The 19,533-nt window shown below is 47.4% G+C and overlaps 2 protein-coding genes across 3 annotated transcripts; one reads left to right on the forward strand and one right to left on the reverse strand.

The window, feature by feature from the left end:
* Nucleotides 1-632: 632 nt before the first annotated feature.
* RNASEH2A (ribonuclease H2 subunit A) lies at nucleotides 633-6,742 on the reverse strand. 2 transcript variants are annotated; one of them, XM_053296990.1, is made up of 8 exons: nucleotides 6,543-6,742; nucleotides 5,542-5,613; nucleotides 5,201-5,327; nucleotides 4,308-4,395; nucleotides 4,087-4,224; nucleotides 3,698-3,785; nucleotides 1,963-2,086; nucleotides 633-1,022 (listed from the first exon to the last, which is right to left on the reverse strand). In XM_053296990.1, exons 1-8 carry the CDS (start codon nucleotides 6,667-6,669, stop codon nucleotides 884-886), a joined length of 903 nt encoding a protein of 300 aa, XP_053152965.1. In that variant the 5' UTR covers nucleotides 6,670-6,742; the 3' UTR covers nucleotides 633-883. The 2 variants fall into 2 exon arrangements, with proteins under 2 accessions (XP_053152965.1, XP_053152966.1); XM_053296991.1 differs by lacking the exon at nucleotides 6,543-6,742 and adding an exon at nucleotides 6,261-6,395.
* A 4,880-nt stretch (nucleotides 6,743-11,622) lies between these two features.
* PRDX2 (peroxiredoxin 2) lies at nucleotides 11,623-19,533 on the forward strand. The gene is made up of 6 exons (XM_053296995.1): nucleotides 11,623-11,780; nucleotides 15,051-15,156; nucleotides 15,632-15,785; nucleotides 16,754-16,876; nucleotides 17,485-17,615; nucleotides 19,227-19,533. The coding sequence occupies exons 2-6, from the start codon at nucleotides 15,054-15,056 to the stop codon at nucleotides 19,310-19,312; spliced, it is 597 nt and encodes a 198-aa protein (XP_053152970.1). The 5' UTR covers nucleotides 11,623-11,780; nucleotides 15,051-15,053; the 3' UTR covers nucleotides 19,313-19,533.

A 19,533-nucleotide genomic window follows, 5' to 3' on the forward strand; every position in this document is an offset into this window, starting at 1 on the left:
CTTGCAAATATTATTATGACCAAACTTCAGATGGAGGGCTCTGGCTGAGAGGCCAATTAAGGAGTTCACATGGCTGCAGTGAAATTTGAAGCAGAGACTCTCCAGCTCACACGCTTAGTCATGATATGAGATTGCTATTTAAGCATCTGGCCCTGCTCTGAAGGAGTTAGGGAAAATTTCCCCACCCTCATTGACCTCAAACATCAGGAATGCCTACAGCTAAAGATGGAACACTAGGCAAGTTGAAGAGAAGACTAGAAAATTCCTCCCTTGAGGAGGCTTTGTCTTCCTTGTACATTCATAAAAGGTAAGAGTAACCCAGAGACAGAATAAAGCCATTCCATGACTACAGCACAAAAGAGATCCCATTCTCTAACCACTGGAGTTCACTGTGATTTGCCATATTAGAATAGGAAATGAATTTTCTTCCTCAAACAGAATTCCAGTGGGTGAGCGAGCATATTTTGCCTTGCTGTATGTGGAAAAGCTGACTATTCAAACTGTCCTACTTAATCTCAATTTTTAAAGTTACCCATCTGAAGGCACTTCAGTCCCATTTTGGTCCGTTCTATTATTGGACACCACCACCAGTCAGTTTACACCCAGCAAGGAGGAAGACTTAAAGTATAACAGACTTTATAATAAAATATATTAACTGAAAATACGTAGAATATAAGCACAAAGGCCTTAAAGACAGATTCCACACCGGTTTACCAATGCTTCTGCTCACATTTTCCCTTTTAGGCTACAAACTGTGACTCTAAGGAGTTAAAAGCTCTGCATAAAACCAAACTAACAAACTTTGCAATTACAAACAAATTGCAGCTTTCTTGTGAAGTCAATTCAAGATGATCTCTGCAAGAAGGAAATGTTCTGTTTCTTCTTACAAGCTGGTCACTGTCTCAAGTTTGCGTTCATAAAAGAAGCGGTGAGGTCGGCGTTTGGTGGGAGTCTCCTTCCGGGCAAAGTAGCTTAACAGGGATTGTTTGTTTTTCTGGGAGGGGTCATCTTCATCATCATCCCTGGTCAGGGAAGCAAAAGGAGAGAAATGAGAGATCTAGATGTAGCAGCAACCTCACACACACACTCCTCTAGTATCACACTCTGCCTTGCACTGAGTGTTCTATCTAGTTGTCTTGGATTCCAGCCACTTCCACTTGCTTCAGCACCTTCACTGCATTCTAATAAGAAGAACAGATGTTGGCACTGTTACCATCTTACTAGGGAAAAGGTAACTAACTCTTTCTCTTCTCACCCTCCACCCCATGGCTCCTTTTGGAGCTTCGTACATGCCTGCCGAGGTCGGTCTAAGATGGAAACCAGCAATGGAGTTGGCAGCTCCTCAGACCCATTGGGGAGCTGCTCAACAGACTGGGCTGGACCTCCCAAGAGCAGTGGAGATCAGCTAGGCGAGTCATGAACATTCTAGGGCAACCACAGTTCCTGCTTGGACTCTGCAGTATTTTGTACAGCCAACATCACCATCAAGCAGAGAGCAAGGCATGGGGAAACCACCAGGGTAAGCCAACCTCAAAGAGGGAATTTGATGAGCCATACCCTCCCTGCTCAAGGACAATCAATGGACTTAAAGGAAAGAGTCCCACAGATACTCACAGCACACTCATTCAGCTTCAATCTGCACCACAACACAGCTGCATAAATTATATGGAGCCCCTAACCTCTCAACTAGCCACCAGTTTTTCTCTGCTTCTCTATTAATTGCCAGTCACACCAGAGGGACCACTGACCCACATATTTCTTGTGCTGCAGGGCCCCAACTAAACCACTGCCTTACAGCAAGATGCCTTCTCTCTTCTGTGCCCACTTGGCAGACCTTATTTAGAAGGAACCCAGGGCGGCAGCAGCAGTAATTTCCACAGAAGCTCCAAGGTCCCCTTCTATTTCCCACCCTAAATTACATGCACCTTTCCATGACTGAATCGTTCTTCCATCCCCACCTACCAGTGAACAGGAACAGCCTTGCTCTCCAGGATGATCTGAGCTGTACTCCAGCTGAATCGTACAAATTGTGGGTAGCCAAAGACAGGGTCCAGACTCTGTGAGAGCCACTCCTTAGTCTTGGGGTCTGGAAAAAAGGGATAATTTTTAAACATTTATATCCTGACTTTCTTCTGGGAGGCAACCAACAAGAAAGCAGAACAAATTATAATATAAAACACAATAAAGCTGTGAATCCTCATAGGAGCTAGAATAAAACCACAGTCCATAAACAATCCAAACAAATATTTCCAGCCACCACCCAAGCATTAACTTCCTCCAAAAGGTAGGCTAGGATCTTGGAGTACTAGTACTCGGGTGTTGTCCGCACTTCCAAGAATAAGTCTCAGCCAGGAGTCCCAGGTTCATAGGAATATAGGAAGTTGCAATATACCAAGTCAGACCATTGGTCCACTTAGCTCAGTATTGCCTACAGACTAACAGCAGCTTCTCCAAGGTTGCAGGCAGGAGTCTCTCTCAGCCCTATCCTGGAGATGCCAGGGAGGGAACGTGGAACTTTCTGCATGCAAGCATGCAGATGCTCTTCCCAGAATGGCCCCATCCCCTGAGGGGAATATCTTACAGTAGCCACCTAATGGTACAGCAACTTGATTAGCAAGCCAGAGGTTGCCAGTTCGAATCCCCACTGGTATGTTTCCCAGACTATAGGTGGGAAACACCTATATCGGGCAGCAGCAATATAGGGAGATGCTGAAAGGCATCATCTCATACTGCGAGGGAGGAGGCAATGGTAAACCCCTCCTGTATTCTGCCAAAGAAAACCACAGGGCTCTGTAGTCGCCAGGAGTCAACACCAACTCGATGGCACACTTTACCTTTACTCACACATCTCCCATTCAAATGCAAACCAGACTGGGCCCTGCTTACCAAAGGGGGCAATTGTGTGGGATAAATGACAGGATGGGACATCTTTAAGTTCTGCCCTCAGTTCTTGCACTTGCTCTCTGTGAAATATCCTATGTGTCACTTTGTATCCTCCTTCATTCTCATCTGAGCTGTATGGACTGGAAATCTAGTTCTTGAATGGAGCAGATGTCAACCAATGGCATCTACAGAATCAGAGCAGTGTCCCAGCCGCACAGTCACATACACTAGTGGGGCTGGATTGTGGGAGAGGTAGGAGCAGAGATCTCAAACAGCTGATGACATCTGGTGGGAAAAAGCCTACACTGTTGCTAAACAAACTAACATTGGGCCACATCACACAATACAGCTCCCGGCACAAGCTATTATGAAGAGAATGCGCTGAGTGCACCCTTTGAGATGCACTCCACAGACACCCTGACACTCTCCCAGGATGTCCCTTTATTGTGTGAGGGGCTGTCCATCTGAATGGTCCCTATATACATGCTCCAAGAACTTGTTTAAACAAGCATTTGGAGTGCACGCAGAGGGGCCGTTTGTATTAACAGCCGCCTCCCATACGATGAAGGGATGCATCAAGAGGGTGATGGAAAGTCCATGAAGGACATCCCAATGGACTAATCTCAGCAGGACCCCTTCATAATTGTGGGGGCTGTATGATGCAAACTGCCCATGTGTACTCCAAGAGTTAAAAGTATAACAAAACACAGTCGTGCCAAGGCAATGGCTTAGATTATTAGTTTGAATGAAGCATTGCAGACTCAGTGCTCCATGCCCCTAATTCTGACACCATGCTAAGAAGGCTGGAATTTACCATTGGGATAGCCAGAGCCATAATCCAATCCCACATCTTCCAGACCCTCCAAGAACTTCCAGTTCTTTACAGCCTGGTCCCTTGCCACCTGCAGAACAAAAGATGAGAATGACCTTCCTACATTAGAACAATGATCCATCCAGTTTAGTATTCTGTCTCCAACGGTGGTCAGCTTGAAGTAAACTGAGCATGACAGCCAAAGCTCCCTACTGTTTAGCCCCAGCATCCAATAGTCACATGGATTCTGCACAAGACATGGAAGATCCATTTAGCTGCTATGATTAAAGCAGCAGCTAGATCTTCACAATCTGACCAAGCACCCCTCCAGGTACCAGAGCATGTAGTTTAGCTGGAGACAAGGATCTCCCAAGCCCGTGCCAGGCGTTCACCTTGGCACAGATACTGGCTGCACTGACAACAGGGAAGAGGGAATCTGCTTTGGGCTTCACTGTGATCACCAGCTCTGGGAACTGTCGCTTGAGCTTCTCTTGGTACTTCTCTGCTGGCCCCACTGTGTCCACAAAGACCTGAAGTAGGAAGGAACAACATAAGATTTATAATTAGGAGCTACTGCTACTTCTTACAGTCATAGAATGCTGAACTGGCTCACCTCTGCCACCTGCACTCCAGAGTCCAGTGCATGCTGGATCAGGCCAATGGCTGTGTCATGTGAAAGTGCATTTAGATTGTACTTCACTCTGCAATGGAATGGATTATATGCTAACTTATCAGCAACAAGGCCTAACCATTGAGAAGGGGCTGAATGAAAAAGTTGTAACAAAGAGACTATGCCTTTTACCAGGACATGGGCATGCAAAACAGAATGTTAGCTCCTCTAGCATACTGTCAGCAGAAGCTACACTGTCACACAGCAAACCACCAGGATCTAAAATCTCACATATTTGGCAGTTACATAATATTGGGGTATAGTGATTTGTTGTGGACCACAGGAGTCTGCAGGACGGAAGGGCAGGAATCTGAGCACATAACAATATGGCTTCCCTTTGCTGAAAGTTTAGCCTTGGGGTCAATCTAATCTTTGTCATCATCTCCAAGATATAATGGGAGGTCGGAGACCTCAAGTTTCCAGCCCGCTTCCCTTGCTCTATCCTCAGATACGAATTGCCTTCTAAGACACACAAAGTGTTGGCAATTCTCCTCAATCACTGTTCCCTCTAACAGAGATTCCCAGATGTTATTCACTACAGCTCCCAGCATCCCCAGCTGCAATGGCCTTTGGCTGGGGATTATGGGAGTTGTAGTCAACAACATCTAGGAATCCTTGTTAGAGGGAACACTGTCAATGATCCAAAACAAAGTGGCCATCAGTATTTTATGTTCTGACAGTGTTCAGTTGCATTGGTCCCTTTTGGAATCAGATCCACATGGGTTTCATTTCCAGTCAATTGCAGGACAGGCCTATTTGTTGTCCTTTCAAATCTGGGATTCTAGTGGTTTCTTAAGTCATCTAATGGGCAGATGGCTTTATCCATGCTCACTCACCGCCTCTGCATGCTGTTTGAGATGAAGTTGGGTGACAGGATGTGCAAGGCCCAACCTACAAAATCCTTGGCTGCATCCAGCTTCTCAAAGAGCTGTTCCCGCTGGGCCTCTGTCAGTATCTTGGAGTCTGGAAAGAGGAACCAAAGGGGGGGGGGAAACAAACCTGAGAGACGCAGCCTAGGAAGAGGAGAAAGTGGACTGTGTTTGAAATCTGTAACCAGAAACCTTCCTCCAGTGGAACTCCAGGCACTTCGTTTACCCTGTCTTTCAAGAACCCACTTCATGTTACTCAGTTTTGTCCCCACTACATTACAATCCGAATCAGGCACTCCCTTTTATACCTGCTACCTTCAGTGTCTTTAGGTCCTCCTGTCGGGTCACAGGACAATAACAGATACTGTAGACCATGGGACCTGGGGAGAAAAGAGAAATTGGCACAAGCCACTCTTTTCCAGCCGAAGTCCCCCGCCATGTGCAATAAAGGGATAATATTGATGAACCTTACAGAGTTATTATTACAAGGGTTAGAACAAGCTCATATGTGTGAAATATTTTTGAGTACTCTAAGCAGCAGGGAAATGCTTGACTAACATGCAGAAGATTGCAGGTTCAAATCCCCACTGGTACTATATTGGGCAGCAGCGATATAGGAAGATGCTGAAAGGCATCATCTCGTACTGTGTGAGAGGAGGCAATGGTAAACCCCTCCTGTATTCTACCAAAGACAACCACAGGGCTCTGTGAGCGCCAGGAGTCGAAATCGGCTTGACTGAAATCGACACTTTACCTTTTACTTTTAAGCATATTATATATAAATATTATAAATAATAATTGTTGTTTCAGCTACAGGGCAAATTATGACCATACAACAGATAATCCCTCACAAGACCCTCTTTCTCCCTCCCGCCACCATAACAATACAATTACTGAACTCTCCTTGTGAGGCTGCTGTTCAGAAGAAATGCACAGGAAGTGGGGAAAGCCGGTACATTCTGGGCGTGTGTGAGTCTGAACTGAGACATATTAGCACAACAGTGCTTTTGTGCTAATGCTTAATTACCATTTCTCTAAGAACGTTTTGCAACCCTAAATTATTCCCACAATAACCCCATCATGCGATCATTCACGATCACTCCCATTTTACCAATGAGGAACTGAGCTTGAGAAACAGTAACGTCGCCGCAAAGACACGCCCCCGCCCCGTCCGGAAAATCCCCGGGCGTCCGAATAGGAAGGATTCGCTCGTGACTCGCCGCTTTTTGAGGATGCTTTCCAGGACGAGATTCAGAATTGGTACAAAGGATCCCTACCCCCCTACCCCCGGGCATAAAAGGGCTCCTACCCAACACCGGACCCCTGCCTGCCTCATCGATGCCGAGGCTGCAGGGCTCAGTCCGGCAGATGACAGGCACCGCAGAGTCCAACAAACAGTTCACCGAATTGTTCTGTTCGAAGGCGCTTAGGTCCATATTTGCCCGCGCTCGGGAAACTCCAGAGAAACCTCCCAGCACAGGAAATAGTGTGGGGGCACGGGAGAGACTTCAGTGTGCAAGGCCTTCTGGGCACTGTAGTTCTTCGTTGTGGGAGAAAGTCGCAGAACAAGTGAACAGCCACAGGATGGAACCCAACTCCAGCCTCTATACAACCATTGCAGGAGTTCTCAACTAGTAAAAGAATAGGATGATATGGTGAGAAGTAGACTCCTGGTTTCAAGATTCAAGTCCTTACTATGAAAAGGCTTTGAGATTTAGACAAGTTTGAGCTCAGCATTCGTCCCCATTCTAGCTGGGTCACACCTGTCCTTGATGAATGCCACATGTGAAGCTTACATTGGGCTATCATCATCCATCTATTTGGCTAGTGTTGTCCGCTCTTACTGTTGATAGCTCTCCAGGATCTTCAGCGAGAGTCTTTTCTAGCCCAGGTACCTGAGTTTTCTCATACTGCATGGGAGATGGCAATGGTAAACCTCCTCTGTATTCAACCAAGAAAACCACATGGCTCTGTGGTCGCCAGTAGTCGACACCGACTCAATGGCACAACCTTTCCTTTCCTCTACACGGGCAGAAACTGAATACAGGAGTAGGGTGCATGCTGGGAACTCATGGGGTGGGGGGCTCATGGGCTCTCCTTGACTTTGTCAGCTGGTGATCTGTTTCAATTTCTGTTGCAAACCTTGACTTTGCAAACTGCAGGGAGTCTTTGCAAATGCAGGCCTGTGAGAAGCGCCATGTTTGTGTTGTGTTTGTTTGACAACAGCCTCACCCTGAATCCGCCTGCCCAAGCCTCCTTGCTGCCATCACAGCTGCCGGTCTGATTCTGCAACTAGGCAGAGATCCGAGGCCTCCCTGTCCCTCTCTTGGGGGCAAGGGACCCTGCTTGGCTCTTCACACTGGGAAGAAAGAAACCCAGATGAGGCCAGGATTGCTTTCCAGGGCTTTAGCAGCCCTCTCCCCCCCCCCCCCGCCAGCTGAGAGAACCAATATGCTGCAGGGCCCAGCATACCACATCTGGAGCTGAATTTAAGCCCTTCCTTGAGGTCTCTTATCCTCAGTTCCCTGTCTGCAAAATGGGAACAACTGCAATTCCACCCCCCCCAGCAGATGTGAGAGTATGCCGGTGATGCCAGAAGTGAGTATTGGAGGACCAAGTGCATTTTTTTGGCGGGGGGGGGGGAGATTTAGCCCAGTTAGATATCTGAAAGAAGAATAAGGTGTTTCACACTCACACTCACACTCCCATCCTAAGCATATTTTCTCTGAAGTAAGTCTATTGATTTTGATGGTGGTAACTTTCAAATGAGCATGTTTAGGATTGCAGCCTTATTTTAATTTCCAGTTTAGGATGCAGCAATGCGGTGGGAAGTGAACTACTTGCCTGGGGAGACCTTTATCACCCTGTTGTTCTTCCCCTGCAAGATTACCAAAGCATTTTTCATAGGAACATAGGAAACTGCCATATACTGAGTCAGACCATTGGTCGATCTAGCTCAGTATTGTCTTCACAGACTGGCAGCAGCTTCTCCAAGGTTGCAGGCAGGAATCTCTCTCAGCCCTATCTTGGAGAAGCCAGGGAGGGAACTTGGAACCTTCTGCTCTTCCCAGAGAGTAGTTTCATCCCCTGAGGGGAATATCTTACAGTGCGCTCACATCAAGCAACTAGGGCAGACCCTGCTTAGCTAACAGGACAAGTCATGCTTGCTACCACAAGACCAGCTCTCCTCTCTCCTCAGAAACCAGAGAGGGATCCTGAAACCTTCTGCTCTTCCCAGAGCAACTCCATCCCCTGAGGGGAATATCTCACAGTGCTCACATGCAACCATTCAAATGCCCATTCAAATGCAACCAGTGCTCACATCAAGTCTCCCTTTCAGATGCAACCAGGGCAGACCCTGCTTAGCTAACAGGACAAGTCATGCTTGCTACCACAAGACCAGCTCTCCTCTCCTCCACCAGCTCTCCTCTCCTCAAGGGAGAGATGCTCATGAACGTACTTTGAGAGGGTGAAAAAACAAGCATATTTATTTATCAAATGCTTGGGAAATGTGACCACAGCATGACTTCAGAACTTCTAAAACAGGAGTAAGAGAGGAGCAGTGGCTGATGCGCTGCCAGTTGGATCCTGTCCTGTACCCAGATGTCTCTCTCCAGCTGTTCTGCTTAGGGTGTGGAGGCAAGCGTCTTCAGGAAGGAGGGCACATCTCTGCAGCCATGGTGTCCCTGTGTTTAGACTCCGCAAGCACAAGGAGCCTCTTCCGGGCCGCTGACCAAACTGTTATGAACAGCCGGCCCTTCTGGGAGTATAAGCAGGGATGGCAGCTCCTGCCTGTGTGCATGCAGCCACGCAGCCCCCCTCCCCCCCCCACCTCCCGTGTGGCCAGCCAGGCCCTAACGCGGCCTGTCCTGGGGTGGACTGAGGGCCTTTCTCTTCAGGGGCAGCGTTTTGCTCTACTCACTGAGCAGATGGGAGACCTGCCGCCCACAAAGCACCTGCATCTGGGCGGCACATGAGTGGGGAGCCTTCACACTGCTCCATGTGGCAGACCGTGTAGAAGTGGCCAGTCCACTCCAGGGAAGGCCCAGTGCTGAGGGGCTCTTCTGGCTCATGCCAGCAGTTACTGTAACCATGAAGGGGGGTGAGTGCTGGCGGCAGATGCCCCCTCTCAGGTCACCGTTTCCCCCAGTCCGCAGATGCAAATAAGAGCAAAGGACTTGCCCTTACATAGGAAGCTGTCATCTGCTGAGTCAGACCCTTGGTCCATCTAGCTCAGCATTGTCTACTCAGACTGGCAGTGGCTCTCCCAGCTTTCCGGCAAGAGTCTTTCCCAGCTCTACCTGGAGACGCTGCTGCCATGCAGAGGTGCTCTTACCCTGGACTTCAGGGCCGAAGTCCAGGGCCTCCACAGCACTTGGGGGGCCCCCACATCCTCTTTAGTCTGTCCTGGGTGGTGTGCTGCGCTGCTGGCCCACACTGCGCCAGGTGGCCAGGTGTGATTGTGACCTGCGCTGGGTGCTTTAGAGACAGAGTGGGGAGTGGGGAAAGAAGTATGTGGGACAGGAATATGTTCAGTTGCATGGTGAAATGTTTCTGCTAATGCATATTTGCATATGTATACCTGTGTTATATTTTTGCATTCTTGTGAGTTCAGTTGCTGTTTGTGTCCTCAAGAACCCATGTGTTAAAAGTACCTGGTGTGTGTGTCTGTCTGTATAGGTGGATGAGGCTTAACTTGGGGGGTGGGGTTTGAGGGGCAGGCCTCCAAAGGCCTTTAGGTCCAGGCTCCAAAATTACCTAGGTGCACCTCTGTGTGTGGGCATGGTTTACATATATGGGGTTTCCTAAGCATAGATAATTTCCTCTGGTGTGAGGCTGCCCTGCCCAGTCCCCCCACTCCTCCGGCAAAGCTCCTGTGCTTTTTACAACTGTAAAGGTAAAGGTAAAGTTGTGCCGGAGTTGGTGTTGACTCCTGGCGCCCACAGAGCCCTGTGGTTGTCTTTGGTAGAATACAGGAGGGGTTTACCATTGCCATCTCCCACACAGTGTGAGATGATGCCTTCAGCATCTTCTTATATTGCTGCTGCCCGATATAGGCGTTTCCTATACTCTGGCTTGGTAGTCAACCCATTTCCCCGCTGTGCCATTAAGTGGCTTAAAGAGGCAGAAATCCAACAGGTGTAACTTTCATCTGACATGCATATGCAGTGTTGGAGAGTTAACCTATTGGACGTTTGTCCCGAGGCTGGTAAAGGCCTCGGAGCACTATGGGTGGGGTGGTGAGGGAGGGGGAGTGGCAACCCTGTTTTCCACACGGAGAGCAGAGGATGTACAGGTGAAACTCGGAAAATTAGAATATCGTGCAAAAGTCCATTAATTTCAGTAATGCAAATTAAAAGGTGAAACTGATATATGAGACAGACGCATTACATGCAAAGCGAGATAAGTCAAGCCTTAATTTGTTATAATTGTGATGATCATGGCGTACAGCTCATGAAAACCCCAAATCCACAATCCCAGAAAATTAGAATATTACATGGAACCAAGAAGACAAGGATTGTAGAATAGAATAATATCGGACCTCTGAAAAGTATAAGCATGCATATGTATTCAGTACTTGGTTTGGGCCCCTTTTGCAGCAATTACTGCCTCAATGCGGCGTGGCATGGATGCTATCAGCCTGTGGCACTGATGAGGTGTTATGGAAGACCAGGATGCTTCATTAGCGGCCTTCAGCTCTTCTGCATTGTTTGGTCTCATGTCTCTCATCCTTCTCTTGGCAATGCCCCATAGATTCTCTATGGGGTCAGGTCAGGCGAGTTTGTTGGCCAGTCAAGCACAGTACACTGTATACTTTTCAGAGGTCCGATATTGTTCTATTCTACAATCCTTGTCTTCTTAGTTCCATGTAATATTCTAATTTTCTGGGATTGTGGATTTGGGGTTTTCATGAGCTGTACGCCATGATCATCACAATTATAACAAATTAAGGCTTGACTTATCTCGCTTTGCATGTAATGCGTCTGTCTCATATATCAGTTTCACCTTTTAATTTGCATTACTGAAATTAATGGACTTTTGCACGATATTCTAATTTTCCGAGTGCAGGCTGGGGATGAAGTTGACATCTTTGCTTCTGGCATGACATGGAGAGAGAAAATCCAGTACGTGCAGCTTATCTTCGGCATGTAGATGAAGTGAAGGCGAAAGCCTCACCTGTTGAATGTCTGACTGTCATGTCGCATAGTTGTGCAGCGAGGAGAAAAGACAGCAACCCGCGGCCGGGTTTCACGCATAGCAGACTGGATAATATTTAGGGGCTGGGCTGAAATCCCTTAAGCCCAACAGAAGAGGAAAAGCAAAGGAGGCGCACAAATGCCTTTCTCCGGAGAGGAGGAGGGTCGAAATCGCGCGCCGCCTTCCCACGCTTACTAACCCTGCCCACTTCTCCCGCGGCCTGCCTATAAAGCCGGGCAGCCGGCTCTCCTGCGGCTCCTTCTGCTAGTGCTACCACGCTTCTTTCTTTTGCGCTTGGAACCGGTTGCTTGACTTTGCTTGCTGACGGCGGCGGTGCACGGATAAGGAGGTAGGGATGGGCGGGAATTCTGGCAGGGCTTTGCAGCGCTCGAGCATGGGGCTGCAGTGCTGTACATGTACAGGCGTTGGGGGCAGGTAGCGCTCGCCCCATAAGGCCCGCCCTAAGGTCGTGGGCCTGAAGCGATAGCGCCACTCTCCAGCCTTTGCAGACATTAACGGTTGCTAAAGGGTCTCGTTCTCGCTCACGGGCTCGGATCTGCATTGTGTGCAGGAGGGTGCGAAGAGCCTCGTTTGAGCCCTAGACTCGGCACCTCCCCGCGCCTCTTTTTGTTCTAAATTTCGTAAAGGGGAGGGGGAGTTGCTTCCATTGACTGAAGCGCAGGAGGGGAAAGCCTGCGCGTCGGGGATCCTCTCTCCCCCCATCCCCCCAGCTGCCCATCGGTCTCCTTGGAAAGCGGTGTGAATGCCGCCTATTGTGTCTTCCTCGGCATCTGAGTCGCGGGACTCTCTTTTGTGTTCCAAGCACTACGCGGAGCGGGCAAGGAAGCAACGCAGCCAGGCGGCCTCTGCTTCTCGGTGGGCTTCATTCAGCTCCGGGGACGGTGCTCCTTCTGCGCCTGCCCCCCCCCCCCCCCAATCTCCAGAAGAACCTTTCAGTCTGGTCTCGGCTTCAGAATTGCATTTAGTCAACCATCTCTCATATAAGGGCTTTAGGCAAAGTTTCCATATCCTTAAGGGGAGATGCTATGTAAAAGAGTGAATGAACGGCGATCGAAAAGGTACGGTTGTGGCGCTTCAAAAGGGGGTTAGTATAGGGAGATTCCGTGGTGGAATTCAACTTGCCACTTTGGAACCCTAATTCTAGCTAGGGAGAACGGCACAAACGAAAGATGGCACTAGGAAGAACTTTCTTCTTTCCAGAAGAAGTTTAGAACTGTTGGGAAGGGAGGGAAGAGTATAGTGCAAGAGTCTTGGAGATGCGGGTTGGGCACTGTGACTCCTAAGCCGTCTGCTCAACGGCTTGGGTAGAGAGGAGAGAAAGGATAAAAACTTTTCATCTCTGTGCTAACTGGATTAACCCATAAACAGGGACTCTGCTTAAGCAAACCGTGGTTTTGCTTTGTCCTGTGTGCAGAATGCAGTTCAGAAAGACCGTTAATCACCTGCCTCAGGGTGGGCTATCCATTCTGTAACACCCCATGTCTGGAGTGCTGTGATAAGGCTTCTTGGCTTCTGCAAAACGAAAAAAAAAAAAAAACCCCAACAACTCTTCTTCTGTCTCTAGAGAATCTTTGCTGCAGAGAAAGAGGCTGTTCAAATTATCTTCAAAATATGAAGAACATCTGAGGCTTGGTTTTTGAAAGCAAGCCTTAATTTGAGTTGGCATCAGTTTCCCTCTAAGGTGTGCGTGTGCTCACATGCCTTTTGATGTCTGCTCAGTTAATTTTAGATCCTGCTCAGGTTGATTCAGGAGGGTCCCACTCTGAATGCATGTGTGCACACACTGCCTTGATACTGCTGCCTAGAAATAAACTCATTCTGCACACAGATGAGAAATTAGAGAGAACACTGGTTGGGACGTACCATTATTTAGCTCTGAAATGCAAGCATTGGCGCGGCTCTGTCTTGGAATAAATAAACATGAGAGCCTTTCCTTCACTGACCGATAACCAGCTCTTGGGTTGAAATCTGGTAATGCTAGGATGCAGGCCACATTTCCAGACAGGTTTGTGCTCTGGTGACCTCTCTGTTGAAAAATGCATTGCTGGTCTTGGGTCACCGAAGGAAGCTCCCTCCTTATGCTCTCCCTGATCATTCGTTTTTAAGCAACATGCTACCTCAGTCTTGTTCTGCATTGGCTAATTAGGTGGGTGATAGAATCCTCCCTCTGCATGTCACTAGAGTGGCTGTGGCAAATGTGTGGCCCAGCTTGGAATGCAGTGTATTCTACCAGCTTCACCCCAATAACGAGTAACCAACATCTGAGGGAGGCCCACCTGCAGGGGGCCACCCACCTGTCTACACAGGAGAACTCCCTGCAGTTACTACTCACATTCTGTTCAGGCTTGCTGGAGCCCATCAAAGAAGAATGCCATTTTCCTCAACACTTGCATCCTACTAGTCAATGAGTGGCATGTTCAGCTTCATCCTGGTCACTATCCCTAGCTCTGCCTCCCATGCAAACAGTATCTCGAAGTTGACCCCAAAGTACAGGGCAAGGAGAATGAATAAACGTAACTTTTATACCCTGTTTTCCACCCAAGTTTAAGTAACCTGGGCACTTGTCTGCTCTCGAAGTGCTGTTTGCTGGTATGGTGGTGCCTTGCAGCATTCTGGCTACATTCAGGTCAGTACTTGTTTGCAGGCTGCTCCAGTTCTACCCCTCATTATCCAAGTATTAAGTTTCTTCCCTGTGTTGCTTCTTGGAAAAAGTTGAAGCTTATCTCTTGGTAAAAGTTGCATCTCCATTCCTATGCACACACCTAAGGCCATTTTTTTAAAATGGCAAAAGACTTGGGATTGTGAAGCAACGGAGAGGCTTAACTTCTGCAAAATGTTGGCAGACCCAAATTAGCAAGTGAATGGCTGTAGTGTGGTAGACTTGCTGTGAATGGAGGGGGAGTGGTGAGGAAAATAAACCCCAACAGGTGTGCTGTAGCAGTTTCCTGCTTTGGGTGGTGGGGGCAGGGGGTTGGATTAGAAAACTTCCAATGTATTGCCCAACTTAAAGTATGAAATATGGGAATGTGTCTTTAACGAGATGCAGCCTTGCCTGCCAAGAAATGGGAAGTGATGCTCAAAAATGGCTATGGATCACAATACATCCAGAAGTTTTCTCTGAGTGCTGCTTTGCAGGAATTGGGATCCATGGCTACCTGATCTTGCATTCCTCAAGGATTGCCTTGAGTGGAAAAGGATTACATTCTACAACTCAACGGACTCTCATGTGACGGGAGATTTGTACAACACTATGCAGGTTCAGAGGAGGCTGTTTTTTCTTAGAAGTAAAAGCCTCTAATCAGAGGGATACGAATACAGCAAATATTTACAACTAATATTTATATACTACTTCTCAACGAAAGTTCCCAAAGCAGTTTACACAGAGAAATAAAAGGGGTCCCTGTCCCCAAAGAGCCCACAATCTAAAAAAAGAGACAGAAGATTGACACCAGCAAGAGCCACTGGAAGGATGCTGTGCTAGTGATGGATAGGGCCAATTGCTCTCGCCCTCCTAAAGGGAATTGCCACTCTTATTGTATCTAATCTTCCAGTGTGTGATTCAGCTCAGTAGCCAATCCAAGACTTGTACTAATTTCAGAAAATGGCCTCTGGTAATGCTCATATTGGAAAGCCAGCTCCAGACTTCCATGCTACAGCAGTGGTGGATGGAGCCATCAAGGAACTAAAGTTGTCGGACTACAAAGGTAAATCATGATTGCTTTTAACGCTTAATACCATAGTGGCTGTAGTGCTTAATTTAGTAAACTGTTTTCAAAGACTAGATATAAGTAAACGGATTCTCCAGGCCTAACTTCAGAAGAAGCTGGGCCTTGACCCAACTGCTTCCTTCTCCCCTGCCCCATTGCACTCTGGCTTTGCACATGAACATATGGCGGTTGGGGAGCAGTGATGTCTTGGCACCTAAACCACTGAGCCTAATGGCCTTGGGGTGGTGAACAGCATTGAATGCATCTGTTATGGTGTACAGACAAAAAGTCATGGGTTTGCTTTAGCCCTGGAGGAAGGATGAAATAGTCTAACTTTCCTGTACTGATGACCTCCGGCATTGCCCTAATTAAATTATGGAGTACTTGCCTGGGAAGTTGGTAGGCAAGGCTTCTGGATCAAAGTACTAGATTTCTAGTTACTGTGTTTAACAAGTTTTTCCCCCTCACTTAGGTAAATATGTAGTTTTCTTCTTCTATCCTCTGGATTTCACCTTTGTCTGCCCCACGGAGATTGTAGCTTTCAGTGACAGAGCTGAAGAGTTCCGCAAGATTAACTGTGAGGTTATTGCTGCTTCTGTTGACTCGGAGTTCACCCACTTGGCCTGGTGAGTCTTTTAGTACTTAAGAGTACTAACACACTTCATTACTCTGGGAAGCAAGTACTAGATAAAGCCTGGCTAGAACTGACTGAAAGGCGTATACTGCAAGTATTTGCAACTCCCGAAGAGCGTGCTCTGACCTGGTCTCACTGATGATGATCTCTAGGTACATTTAGAAGACCAGCAGTCATGCCAGAATTGATTGTACCCATGAATGAACCAGAGCATTTTATGCTTGGTTAGAGGGACACATTTCAGACTAATTCATTGCAGAGAAGACATGATCCCTTATGGTATGTGTGGCAGGGCAGTTTTTTTTCTTGGACAGCAGGAATAATTTTCCTGTTGTCTATAGTACACCATACAATTGTTATCCAACCTCCACCTCTCCTGTTACCTTGCTGTGGGCACAAGGCTTTGCTGCAATAAGTTGTCCTGACTAACCTTGCCTCTATCGTCTTTTTAGGTGGAAGCATATGAAGGGTGTTCTAGGGACTTGATGACATGACTACTTTGCAACTGTGAATACATCTGCTCAAATGCTCTGTCCAGCTGTCCCTCTGCTCAGAGGGCTAGAGTTGATACTTCAACAAAAATCCATTGACCTAACACTAGGAAGGATCTAGGCACAAGTTAACTGACTGAAGGCTGTGAAGGTTCCTCCCAGTCTTCACTAGCAAATTCTGGCTGCTAGTAGAGCTTCATCAGCTTTCTTTTGACGTGGGCAGAGCAGCTGAGCAAAACTAACACTTTACATACCCATCTTAATTCCTGTTGAGCAAGATGGCTTACACAGGTTCTAGGCACAGCTTTGAGTCCCAAAGTCTGAACTTGTGTTCCCTGTAGCTTTTTGTTGGACAGTATAAGTTAATTGGGATTTTAAGTCCTAAATAGTGTGTCTGATGGAACTAGAAGAAGTAGGTGCTACATGTAATAGCATCCTGGCCAAATATTATCCATGGTCTTTTCTGCAGGATCAATACACCAAGAAAGGAAGGGGGCTTGGGCTCCACAAACATCCCACTAGTGGCAGATGTAAACCACAACATTGCCAAGGAATATGGAGTACTGAAGGTGGAGGATGGCATTGCACACAGGTATGGAGGCTTTGCAGGGCAGTTGTATCTCTAGATTAGACTTGGGGGGTGGGGGCTGTAGCGAATAGCATTTTAGCAGTAATCCATCTTGCTTTCCGTAACAAAGAAGCACCATGGCTGACTAAGCCCTAGTTGGGCACCTGATCCCAGTGCTATAGGACCCCTGTGATTTGTCTGCAGCTATTGCAGAGCCTACTCATTCCTCTTGGAACTGCACAGTTGCCTGATGCACACCTTGTGTGTTCACCAGCGTGGCTACTTCTGCAGGCCCCATGTAAACTTGGTCAGGTGATGGAAAAGCTGTTCCATGGTGCGCATGGGCTTGGAGAACCTTGATCCTGAATAGATAAAAGTAGCCACTACCAGCTGCTTCTGCTGAGTCTCTTCCCACCTTTCAAAATCTCAAGTTCTTTGTCATGTCTGTATCAATTTTTTCAGAACTGCCGCAGGCTGATTTTTGGCCCTGGTATTAGTAGAGTCTTCTAATGAAGGCAGTGGAGAAGGTTGACATGGATTTTAAGTCCCAGTGCTGGGTAGGGCTTACCCTTAGAAGGAAATAAGAGTTTGCCCCTTAGTAAAGGTTTTCTATTGTTGCCCTTCTTCCCTAGAGGTCTGTTCATCATTGATGACAAAGGGATTCTGCGGCAGATCACAGTGAATGACCTACCTGTGGGGCGTTCTGTAGATGAGACATTGCGCCTGGTGCAGGCCTTCCAGTTCACAGACCAGCATGGTGAAGGTAAGGGGTAGGATCCCCCTGACCCCCCCGGTCCTCTGAGAATAATCAGTCTTAGAAATTCTGTTCTTCTGTCTTGTATCTTCCTCTTGGGCACAAGATGGGTCTGATCTTCCCTATGGACCATGCACAGCAGCTTCAAAACCACTTTCTAGCAAAAGGCACAGGGTAGCTTCAGCATGAGGGTTCTACTTTACCTAGGAACATAGGAAGCTGCCATATACTGAGTCAGTCTATAGGTCCATCTTGCTCAGTATTGTTTACGCAGACTGGCAGCAGCTTCTCCAAGGTTGCAGGCAGGAATCTCTCTCAGCCCTATCTTGGAGATGCCAGGGAAGGAACATGGAGCCCAGATGCTCTTCCCAGAGCGGCTCCATCCCCTAAGGGGAATATCTTACAGCACTCACACTTCTAGTCTCCCTTTCGTATGCAACCAGGGCAGATCCTGCTTAGCTTAAGGGGACAAGTCATGCTTGCTACCACAAGACCAGCTCTCTTCCCATACTTTAGAGGTGCGTGTGTGTGTGTAGGTAGGTGGGTAGAGAAAACATATGTGAATTGGCTCTGGAATACTCCTGCATTAAGTAGCTCTTCTAAAGGTTTTTTCTTCAGTCTAGAACCTTCCATGAGCACAGTTAGTGCCCTTTCATTGCTCATGACACTATGGATATCCTAGATTCAAAGAAAATGCAAAATGGCAGTCTTGATTGTGGATCCAGTGATAGCATGTAGAGAAATGATGGATCTTTTTTAAGGTTCATCAAATATTGGGTTAAACAAAATGGAAAATTGAAGTATTGCCTTTAAATCATTGTATAAAAACTTCAACAACCAAATACTGTCCACTTGAGACTTAAGACCAACCATGTCCTTTAAATTAAAAAAACAACAACATGACACCTGAAGGAACCACTCTGGTCTATTTGCAACTGACTTGATGCATTTCTTCCTCCTCGAGAGAGACATGATTACTGTGAGCACAGGTACCAGCTCCTAGGAGTCAAAAGCTACTGAATCAAGATGTGGTGCAAACTGTGGGGAAGAAATATGGCCTTCCCTGCCTTGAAGGCAAGCTGTACCATAAATTGGCTTAATCACATGTATACTTGAAGCTGCTACTCGATTGCTCTTCAACTTTAACTGTGGTACAAGCTGCACATCTCCAAAAGCAAAACTGCCACTGTAGGAAGGGAGGCCAGGCCTAGTGCCACTGGCTGTCCACTGTGCTAGAACAGGCTTAACTGGCTTGGCCTGCTTGGAGCAACTCAGCCTAAGGTCTACCTCCGCTGGTGAATTAGAATTCAGCCTCTCCCTGACCCAGGGTTGTCTCACTAGATACCAAATTCTGAAAGGTGCTCTGAAAAGTTGCATCAATGAGTTGTGCTTGGTAGGCCTCTTACCTCCCCAGTGTTGTGAGTGGATACAAGCTGCACCTGGCAGAACTTCAAGTGCCACTCCTAAGGTACAGGAGACTCTTGGAATATAAACCTATGCCCTCCAGGCTCCCTAGTCCACTTCTCTTGCCTGTCTGCTTATTCCTGCTGTCAGTCTTTCCCATCCCCATATGAGATCTTGTTACTCCACTTGCTCCAACATTTCCCATTGTTCTTGCAGTGTGCCCAGCTGGCTGGCAACCTGGTGGTGACACGATCAAGCCAACTGTGAAAGACAGCAAGACCTTCTTTGCCAAGCAACAGTAGGCTTGTCTCCCATGACTGCTGTGCTTCTGAAGGAAACTGATCTAATGTGAAGGGTTGTCTCATACGGAATCTTCCCAATTTAGGGTGGGGGGGGAGGCTCTCTTGGGGAACTGGGGTACAGACGAGTCTCCCATGGGTAGTTATTAGTAGAGGTAGCTGGAATATGCATTTGAGTAGGGCAACCTTTGTTCATGCCTCAATAAAAGTTGTGGTTAAAATAA

Source organism: Hemicordylus capensis, chromosome 2, assembly GCF_027244095.1.
Source record: "Hemicordylus capensis ecotype Gifberg chromosome 2, rHemCap1.1.pri, whole genome shotgun sequence".
NCBI lineage: Eukaryota > Metazoa > Chordata > Lepidosauria > Squamata > Cordylidae > Hemicordylus > Hemicordylus capensis.

Excerpts from the sequence above, each read along its gene's own strand:
- RNASEH2A (XM_053296990.1), bottom strand. The coding sequence starts at position 6,669 with ATGGACCTAAGCGCCTTCGAACAGAACAATTCGGTGAACTGTTTGTTG. Across the intron at positions 5,614-6,542 it reads AGGCAGGGGTCCGGTGTTGG|GTCCCATGGTCTACAGTATC; the intron begins GTAGGAGCCCTT and ends TTTTCTCCCCAG. Across the intron at positions 1,023-1,962 it reads AAGGCTGTTCCTGTTCACTG|GGATGATGATGAAGATGACC; the intron begins GTAGGTGGGGAT and ends TTCCCTGACCAG.
- PRDX2 (XM_053296995.1), top strand. The coding sequence starts at position 15,054 with ATGGCCTCTGGTAATGCTCATATTGGAAAGCCAGCTCCAGACTTCCAT. Across the intron at positions 15,157-15,631 it reads AAAGTTGTCGGACTACAAAG|GTAAATATGTAGTTTTCTTC; the intron begins GTAAATCATGAT and ends CCCCTCACTTAG. Across the intron at positions 15,786-16,753 it reads GAGTTCACCCACTTGGCCTG|GATCAATACACCAAGAAAGG; the intron begins GTGAGTCTTTTA and ends TCTTTTCTGCAG.